The sequence below is a fragment of the Coregonus clupeaformis genome, unplaced genomic scaffold (assembly GCF_020615455.1).
Source record: "Coregonus clupeaformis isolate EN_2021a unplaced genomic scaffold, ASM2061545v1 scaf0094, whole genome shotgun sequence".
Classification (NCBI taxonomy): domain Eukaryota; kingdom Metazoa; phylum Chordata; class Actinopteri; order Salmoniformes; family Salmonidae; genus Coregonus; species Coregonus clupeaformis.
In genome coordinates, this window is record NW_025533549.1 from 57,489 (window position 1) to 67,971 (window position 10,483).

At 40.8% G+C, this 10,483-nt stretch overlaps 1 protein-coding gene across 6 annotated transcripts in view; it reads left to right on the plus strand.

Annotated features, from left to right (window-relative positions):
- LOC121582604 (histone-lysine N-methyltransferase EHMT1-like) overlaps positions 1–6,046 on the plus strand; it is a 31,219-nt gene extending 25,173 nt beyond the window's left edge. For all 6 annotated transcript variants that reach the window (XM_041898529.1, XM_045213243.1, XM_045213242.1 and 3 more), the window contains exons 26-27: positions 81–256; positions 4,150–6,046. In XM_041898529.1, the coding sequence (XP_041754463.1) occupies positions 81–256; positions 4,150–4,327 (354 nt within the window). In that variant the 3' untranslated portion in view covers positions 4,328–6,046. The remainder of the gene's footprint in view (positions 1–80; positions 257–4,149) is intronic.
- The last annotated feature ends 4,437 nt before the right edge of the window (positions 6,047–10,483 follow it).

The following is a 10,483-nucleotide window of genomic DNA, read 5'->3' on the forward strand; positions in this document are numbered from 1 at the left end:
CCGTAAAGAATTACCACTGCAGATTATGCAGATCCTTCTTTATTCATTATGATCCATTTATGTGTGTTCTTTGGTCGCAGGTGGGTGACGTGTACTGCATAGATGCCCGTTTCTATGGCAACATCAGCCGGTTCATCAACCACATGTGCGAGCCGAACCTATTCTCCTGCCGGGTGTTCACGGCACACCAGGACCTGCGCTTCCCCCATATCGCCTTCTTCGCCTGCGAGACCATCAAGGCTGGGGAAGAGCTAGGGTAAGGGTCGTATTCAGTGCATTCGGAAAGTATTCAGACCCCTTGACTTTTTCCACATTTTGTTATGGTACAGCCTTATTCTAAAATTGATTAAATCGTTTTTTTCGCTCATAATCTACACACAATACCCCATAATAACAAAGCAAAAACAGGTTTTAGACGTTTTTGCAAATCTATTCCAAATAAAAAACGGAAATATATTTACATAAGTATTCAGACCCTTTACTCAGTACTTTGTTGAAGCACCTTTGGGAGCGATTACAGCCTCGAGTCTTCTTGGGTATGACGCTACAAGCTTGGCACACCTGTATTTGGGAAGTTTCTCCCATTCTTCTCTGTGGATCCTCTCAACTCTGTCAGGTTGGATGGGGAGTGTCGCTGCACAGCTTTTTTCAGGTCTCTCCAGAGATGTTCGGTCGGGTTCAAGTCCGGGCTCTGGTTGGGCCACTCGAGGACATTCAGAGACTTGTCCCAAAGCCACTCCTGTGTTGTCTTGGCTGTGTGCTTAGGGTCGTTGTCCTATTGGAAGGTGAATCTTCACCCCAGTCTGAGGTCCTGAGCGCTCTGGAGCAGGTTTTCATCCAGGATCTCTGTGTTCTTTGCTCCGTTCATCTTTCCCTCGATCCTGACTAGTCTCCCAGTCCCTGCCGCTGAAAAACATCCCCACAGCATGATGCTGCCAACACCATGCTTCACCGTAGGGATGGTACCAGGTTTCCTCCAGACGTGACACTTGGCATTCAGGCCAAAGAGTTCAATCTTGGTTTCATCAGACCAGTGAATCTTGTTTCTCATGGTCTGAGAGTCCTTTAGGTGCCTTTTTTGGCAAACTCCAAGCGGGCTGTTATGTGCCTTTTACTGAGAAGTGGCTTCCGTCTGGCCACTCTACCATAAAGGCCTGATTGCTGGAGTGTTGCAGAGATGGTTGTCCTTCTGGAAGGTTCTCCCATCTCCACAGAGGAACTCTGGGGCTCTGTCAGAGTGACCATCGGGTTCTTGGTCACCTCCCTGACCAAGGCCCTTCTCCCCCGATGGCTCAGTTTGGCCGGGGCGGCCAGTTCTAGGAAGAGTCTTGGTGGTTCCAAACTTCTTCCATTTAAGAATGTGTTCTTGGGAACCTTAAACGCTGCAGAAATGTTTTAGTACCCTTCCGCAGAGCTGTGCCTCGACACAATCCTGTCTCAGAGCTCTACAGACAATTCCTTCGACCTCATGGCTTGATTTCTGCTCTGACATGCACTGTCAACTGTGGGACCTTTATATAGACAAGTGTGTGCCTTTCCAAATCATGTCCAATCAATTGAATTTACCACAGGTGGACTCCAATCAAGTTGTAGAAACATCTCAAGGATGATCAATGGAAACAGGATGCACCTGAGCTCAATTTCGAGTCTCATAGCAAAGGGTCTGAATACTTATGTAAATAAGGTATTTCTGTTTTTTATTTTTTATACATTTGCACAAATTTCTAAACCTGTTTTCGCTTTGTCCATTATGGGGTATTGTGTGTAGATTGAGGATTTTTATTTATTTAATCCATTTTAGAATAAGGCTGTAACGTAACAAAATGTGGGGAAGGGGTCTTAATACTTTACGAATGTATTCAGACCCCTTGACTTTTTCCACCTTTTGTTGTGTTACAGCCTGAATTTAAAATGGATTAAATAGAGATTTTGTGTCACTGGCCTACACACAATACCCCATAATGTCAAAGTAGAATTATGTTTTTCAATTTTTTTAAACAAATTAATACAAAATGAAAGGCTGTAATGTCTTGAGTCAATAAGTATTCAACCCCTTTTGTAATGGCAAGCCAAAATAAGCACATTTTTACTCCTAAACTCAACAACGTCTTCATCGACCTGACCAAGGCTTTCGACTCTGTCAATCACCGCATTCTTATTGGCAGACTAAATAGCCTTGGTTTCTCAAATGACTGCCTCGCCTGGTTCACCAACTACTTCTCAGAGTTCAATGTGTCAAATCGGAGGGCCTGTTGTCTGGACCTCTGGCAGTCTGTGGGTGCCACAGGGTTCAATTCTCGGCCCGACTCTATTCTCTGTGTATATCAATGATGTCGCTCTTGCTGCTGGTGACTCTCAGATCCACCTCTATGCAGATGACACCATTTTGTATACATCTGGCCCTTCATTGGACACTGTGTTAACAAATCTCCAAACGGGCTTCAATGCCATACAACACTCCTTCCGTAGCCTCCAACTGCTCTTAAACGCTAGTAAAACTAAATGCATGCTCTTCAATCGAACGCTGCTTGCACCCGCCCTCCCGACAAGAATCACTACTCTCGGCGGGTCTGACTTAGAATATGTGGACAACTACAAATACCTAGGTGTCTGGTTAGACTGTAAACTCTCCTTCCAGACTCACATTAAGCATCTCCAATCCAAAGTTAAATCTAGAATCGGCTTCCTATTTCGCAACAAAGGCTCCTTCACTCATGCTGCCAAACATGCCCTCGTAAAACTGACTATCCTACCGATCCTTGACTTCGGCGATGTCATTTACAAAATAGCCTCCAACACTCTACTCAGCAAATTGGATGTAGTCTATCACAGTGCCATCTGTTTTGTCACCAAAGCCCCATATACTACCCACCATTGTGACCTGTACGCTCTCGTTGGCTGGCCCTCACTACATATTCGTCGCCAAACCCACTGGCTCCAGGTCATCTATATAAATCACTGCTAGGCAATCCCTGCCTTATCTTAGCTCATTGGTCACCATAGCAACATCCACCCGTAGTATGTGCTCCAGCAGGTATATCTCACTGGTCATCCCCAAAGGCTGCCATTCCTTCCAGTTCTCTGCTGCCAATGACTGGAACGAACTGCAAAAATCTCTGAAGCTGGAGACTCTTATCTCCCTCATTAACTTTAACTATCAGTTGTCAGAGCAGCTTACCGATCACTGCACCTGTACACAGCCCATCTGTAATTAGCCCACCCAACTACCTCATCCCCATATTGTTATTTATTTTGCTTATTTTCACCTCAGTATCTCTATTTGCACATCATCTTCTGCACATCTATAACTCGTGTTAATATAAATTGTAATTATTTTGCACTATGGTCTATTTATTGCTTTACCTCCATAAATTACTACATTTGCACACACTGTATATAGATTTTCTATTGTGTTTTTGACTGTAAGTTTTGGTTATTCCATATGTAACTCTGTGTTGTTTTTATCGCACTGCTTTGCTTTATCTTGGCCAGGTCGCAGTTGTAAATGAGAACTTGTTCTCAACTGTCTTACCTGGTTAAATAAAGGTTAAATGAAATAAAAATAAAGTCACATACTAAGTTGCATGGACTCACTCTTTGTGCAATAATAGTGTTTAACTCTGTACCCCACACATACAATTATCTGTAAGGTCCCTCGGTCGAGCAGGGAATAAACTACAAAGACCAGGGAGGTTTTCCAATGCCTCACAAAGAAGGGAAACTATTGGTAGATGAGTAGAAAAAAAGAAAAGCAGACAGTGAATATCCCTTTGAGCATGGTTTAGTTATTCATTACACTTTGGATGGTGTATCAATACACCAGTCACTACAAAGATACAGGCATCCTTCCTAACTCAGTTGCCGGAGAGGAAGGAGCTCAGCGATTTCACCATGAGGCCAATGGTGACTTTAAAACAGCTAGAGTTTAATGGCTGTGATAGGAATTTTTGTGTGAAGTTTCTTCCATTTTGTCGTTAAGAGTATTTTGTGTATATCGTTGACAAAAAATGACAATTAAATCAATTTTAATCCCACCTTGTAACACAACAAAATGTTTGGCCGTTAAGTATTTTGTTCTCCCTAAAATCAAGATTAGGGAGCTTGATTTAAGATTAATATCTCTTGATGTCCCAACCCCTCCTTTCTCAGGTTTGACTACGGTGACCATTTCTGGGACATCAAGGGGAAGCACTTTAGCTGTGAGTGCAGCTCTCCCAAGTGCAAGCACTCCGCAGTGACCATCGCCCTGCGCCAGGCAGACAGCTCGCCCCTGGACCAACAGTCCAGCGCCCTCCCTGACACCAGCTCCTCCACCACCCCTTTCTGAGCCCCCTCTTCCTCCTGCACAAAAAGGACTTCCAGGCCAGCAGAGATACGTCTCCATTCCCCCAAACAGCAACCTCCACCACTAGGCCGTACGTCCCAAGACGCCCCACCTCCATCCCCAGTTGAACCATCACCTTCAGGCCTGTGGAGCCCATCACTGAGACCTACAATCAAGCCCACAGAAACCCACCTGCTTCATGTCTCAACCAGCTCTAACATCACCTCCTTACCAGCACAAACTCTGAACTTCTGCTGAAACTCGCCCTCAGTGCAGGACATATTGGACAGGAAGCCAGTCTGTTTGATTGACGTGTATCCGACGAACTATGAACAACATTTATGAGAAAAAATAAACACTGCTTTGAGCCTGGCTCTTGTTTTGTTGGTTCCAATTGTAATTCTCAAACATATTTGTGCTCAGTTCTGGGTAATGGTATTTCCTGGCCATTGGTCTGAATTAAGTTTGTACTAAGCAACAATGTATATCTATCCATGAAAAACATTTTCACAGTGCGTAAGGCATTTGTAGCATAGGAGTGCCCTTACCCTCTCACATGATACCATAGAAATGAGAAATGTTCATGTACATTTAGACATTTTATGTATTTACCTCATGCTATATATAGTTTGATTGCATAGGGGACTTAGGTCACAATCATGTATGTTTTTACTGGACTTCTTCTCTTGAGCATTTCTACAGGAAAATAATGGTCAGTGCTAGATATAAATTATGAAAAAAAATACTTTTAAATTCACTTGATATTCAAATCGAATTTTAAATCGAATGTTATATTCAGTTACATGAAGTCAAGTGTATTGTATGCAGAAAATCAGGTTATGGAAAGACCTTTTGATAATGATCATGAATACAAAGTGTCAATTTGAAGTCAATGAGAATACTGACCAATCATCTCACTGTTCTGTTTAGAGGGGTGGAGTAAAGTAGACACTGTCCTGTAAAGGCAGTTGCAATCTGTTTTAACCACAAAGGAGTGGCAGATTTCTGTTATCTGGCATGAATTCCTCTTCAACACAATGGTCCTTTTCTATTAAATAATTTTCTTCTGGAAACAGAGTATATGTGTATATGAAAGATGGTGTGACATCGAATAGCCCAACTGTAAGGGTGTCAAGATTGCAAAATGGTTGAGGTGGGAGTTGACTAAGCTCTACAGTTATGTACCTGCAAAATGAAAGCAGGTGGATTTTTTATTTATTTTTAACTGCAGGATTTTTAAGCATGTTTGAGGCTGACTCACTCTTGAATATTCCATTTTTTTTTTTAAATCCACAATTCTAGAGGGATTGAATTGGGGTTGAATGTTAATGGGGTGAGACGCAAGCAAATTGTGCTGAGAATGTTTTATTTTCTTTTTGTTGATTTTGCATTACTCACCAAGTGAATACAAGTTGTAAAATAAGATGAAGCAGGGTTCTTTTTTTCTTTTCTTTTTTACATTTAACTCTATTTCTATCTGTAGTTACTGTAGTTAGCCTGTTGCAATTTTGGTCCTTGATTTCATGTTGATGGAAACCTACACATTATTCCTATGTATTTTTAAATGTGGTAAGTATGGTAGTGACTCTTGTGCACATTTTCAAAGGTATGAATATAAAAAGGTTATAACAAATTATTTACTTTCTGTTACATATTTCTAGACTGTGAAACATCCATCTAATTGGTTGTATCTTTTTTTTCAATAAATTTACTACTAATGGATATGGCTGCCAGGTTTTATTTACAGAGCATAATGAGTGCGGTGGGAGCGCACCAGACAGGAAGCCCGAGAAACACCTGGAGACAGAAGCTTGAGGCAGATAGTGCCTTCAGAAAGTATTCACACCGCTTGACTTTTTCCACATTTAGTTGTGTTACAGCCTGAATTTAAAAATATAAAATTTAGATATTTTTTTGTCACTGGCCTACACACAATATCCCATAATGTCAAAGTGGAATTATGTTTTTAGAAATGTTTACAAATTAATTAAAACTGAAAAGGTGAAATGTCTTGGGTCAATAACTATTCAACCCCTTTGTTATTGCAAGCCTAAATAAGCTCAGGAGTAAAAAATGTGCTTAACAAGTCACATAAATTGAATGGACTCGCTGTGTGCAATAATAGTGTTTAACATGATTTTTGAATGGCTACCTCATCTCTGTACCCCACACATTCAATCATATGTAAGGTCCCACAGTCGAGCAGTGAATTTCAACCACAAAGACCAGGGAGGTTTTCCAATGCCTCAAAGAAGGGCGCCAATTGGTAGTGATTCAAGTTATGCGTCATTGCGACGGATTTCCGCCATGGGAATCGAGAGATTCGTTTTTTAGATCAGTCAGAGAGGAAGAAAGAGAGCGACCCAACTCGGCGGAAAATCCGTCTCCCTCCAGCAGGTGACGTTTTTCGTTTTGCCCACCAAGCAAGGAGTTTTTGTATGGAGGTCAATGAGTGTCGAATTTGGCTTATTTGCTACGTGAGGTTTATTTAATCGAATATACGTTTCGTAACGCTTGATTGTTAGGAGTGTACTGATCTAAGTAGGACACGTGACATCCCGGCAACTTTGAGAAAAAGCACTTTATATCGGAGTTGTCTCGAGATGGCTATGTATATCCATGGCATGAGGCTAGTAGCGTAGCATGTTATCTCCATTGCATACAGGCGGTTGATGTCAACAACCCTTATTGAATATTCAAAACAGGATTACAATGAGATAAATCCACCAATCCAAAGAAAGGATAGGCGGGAGATAGACAACCCGCCGTGCCGCTCTGTTGACAACGACTCCAATTGTTAGGGCGGAGAGAGATGTACAGTATCTTGTCAGTATATACATAATCTTTGGATCAATGTAGATCTGCAATACAACTATCCGTGGGGGGTGGTTTGGAGATGACAGACAGAAGCATGTCTGTTCTACGAAATACATATATATATACAATATTCCCAAATAAATGTAACCTCTAATATTTTATTTTCTCTGTTGTGATGTGTGCACTGAACTGACATGCATGATGGTTGATGACACTCCAATGTTCAGATTAAGGGAATTAGCGTCTATAATGCGCACCACAGCAGCGCTCAACTCAGATAGAGGTGTGGAGCTGCTGGCAAAGTAATTCAAAGCCTATACTTTGTCACTCTGGATATAAGTTTCCAATGCTACTGTTTTTGCCATGTAATGTTGTTATTAAAACAAAATCAGACAACCCCATAGTGTTCTGACAAGAAGTCAATGCACAATTATTCTTAATGCAATCGTGGGAAAAGCAGTTTTGGAAAATGTATTTTGAAAGCAATTTTGCCTTTGTTTAAAAGAGGGGGGTCAGTTTTGCATTGCTACCACGTTTATTTATCTACTGTTTCAATTGCACGTGTGGCATTGTTTTTACAGATGCTTCAAGTATGGTTTAAGCGCAGCTGCTCAACAGAGCTCTTAAAGGTGCAAAGTTGTCTCAAAAGGGCAATGACATTCTTTGTAATATAACTTTTTTTTCTTCCAATTAATAATTATTTATATATTCATATTTATAATAAAATTATAATAATTAATAATACCAATCAAGATGTTGTGTCCAATGTGGTGAATGCATATAGACAAACCCCATGCATCAGCCTATACACATTTTATAGCCACAATGCTTCATCAGTTGGGCTACAGGTGATAATGCTTATTGCTAATAGCACATATGATAATATAGACCATGCAAAGCCTATATGCATGGTCCAATATTTTAAAATAATTGGCACATCATTTTTACCAATATGTTATTGGGCCCATTTCTGAAAGTGGAAATTATATTTTAGATGATGTCAGCATACTTTTATTTTCATACATTTTGGAGTAGAATGTCCTTTTAGAAAGTCACCAGAACTGAGCTTCTCAGTCCTTCTACATCAAAATTATTCCGGGGAGGACCCCGGATCCCCTAAGCAAGGGTACTTGAATTGGCAAACTTGCAGTTGAATAAATGTAGAAAATGATCCTCTTTCACCTAAAAGCATGATGGTCATGACTTTCTTACATGAAAGGGGAGGTTAACTTGGCCCTAGACAATCGGTCTGAGATCAACTTAAGTTTCAGTCATGGGATTTGTTTTTGCTTTAACCCCTGGCTAGATGGGTAAAAATAGAAAAAGGCAGACATTGAATATCCCTTTGAGCATGGTGAAGTTATTAATTACACTTTGTATGGTGTATTAATACACCCAGTCACTACAAAGATACATGCGTCCTTCCTATCCCTTTGAACATGGTGAAGTTAGAAATTACACTTTGAATGGTGTATCAATACACCCAGTCACGAGAAAAATACAGGTGTCCTTCCTAACTCAGTTTACTTTAAAACTGTTACAGAGTTTAATGGTTGTGATAGGAGAAAACTGAGGATGGATCAACAACATTGTAGTTACTCCACAATACTAACCTAATTGACAGAGTGAAAAGAAGGAAGCCAGCACAGAATAAAAATATTCCAAAACATGCATCCTAATTGCAATAAGGCACTAAAACTACGAAAAATACGGCAAAGAAATGTACTTCATGTCCTGAATACAAAGTGTTGTGTTTGGGGCAAATCCAACCCAACACATCACTGAGTACCACTTCATATTTTCAAACATCAAATCAAATTGTATTTATTAGTCACATACACGTGTTTAGCAGATGTTATAGCTTCTAGCTCCGACAGTGCAGTAATATCTAACAAGTAATATCTAACAATTTCACAACATATACCCAATACACACAAATCTAGTAAGGAATGGAATTTAAGAATATATACAGTGGGGGAAAAAAGTATTTAGTCAGCCACCAATTGTGCAAGTTCTCCCACTTAAAAAGATGAGAGAGGCCTGTAATTTTCATCATAGGTACATGTCAACTATGACAGACAAAATGAGAAAAAAATATCCTGAAAATCACATTGTAGGATTTTTAATGAATTTATTTGCAAATTATGGTGGAAAATAAGTATTTGTTCAATAACAAAAGTTTCTCAATACTTTGTTATATGCCCTTTGTTGGCAATGACACAGGTCAAACGTTTTCTGTAAGTCTTCACAAGGTTTTCACACACTGTTACTGGTATTTTGGCCCATTCCTCCATGCAGATCTCCTCTAGAGCAGTGATGTTTTGGGGCTGTCGCTGGGCAACACAGACTTTCAACTCCCTCCAAAGATTTTCTATGGGGTTGAGATCTGGAGACTGGCTAGGCCACTCCAGGACCTTGAAATGCTTCTTACGAAGCCACTCCTTCGTTGCCCGGGCGGTGTGTTTGGGATCACTGTCATGCTGAAAGACCCAGCCACGTTTCATCTTCAATGCCCTTGCTGATGGAAGGAGGTTTTCACTCAAAATCTCACGATACATGGCCCCATTCATTCTTTCCTTTACACGGATCAGTCGTCCTGGTCCCTTTGCAGAAAAACAGCCCCAAAGTATGATGTTTCCACCCCCATGCTTCACAGTAGGTATGGTGTTCTTTGGATGCAACTCAGCATTCTTTGTCCTCCAAACACAACGAGTTGAGTTTTTACCAAAAAGTTCTATTTTGGTTTCATCTGACCATATGACATTCTCCCAATCCTCTTCTGGATCATCCAAATGCACTCTAGCAAACTTCAGACGGGCCTGGACATGTACTGGCTTAAGCAGGGGGACACGTCTGGCACTGCAGGATTTGAGTCCCTGGCGGCGTAGTGTTTTACTGATGGTAGGCTTTGTTACTTTGGTCCCAGCTCTCTGCAGGTCATTCACTAGGTCCCCCTGTGTGGTTCTGGGATTTTTGCTATTTCTGGTTCAGTCTGCTTTCCAACAGACACTGGGAGACAAATTCACCTTTCAGCAGGACAATAACCTAAAACAGGCCAAATATACACTGGAGTTGCTTACCAAGACAACATTGAATGTTCCAGAGTGGCCTAGTTACAGTTTTTACTTAAATCGGCTTGAAAATCTATGGACAGACTTGAAAATGGCTGTCTAGCAATGATCAACAAACTTGACAGAGCTTGAAGAATTTTAAAAATAATAATGTGCAAATATTGTACAATCAAGGTGTGCAAAGCTCTTAGAGACTTACCCAGAAAGACTCACAGCTGTAATCGCTGCCAATGGTGGTTCTAGTATTGACTCAGGGGTGTGAATACTTTTT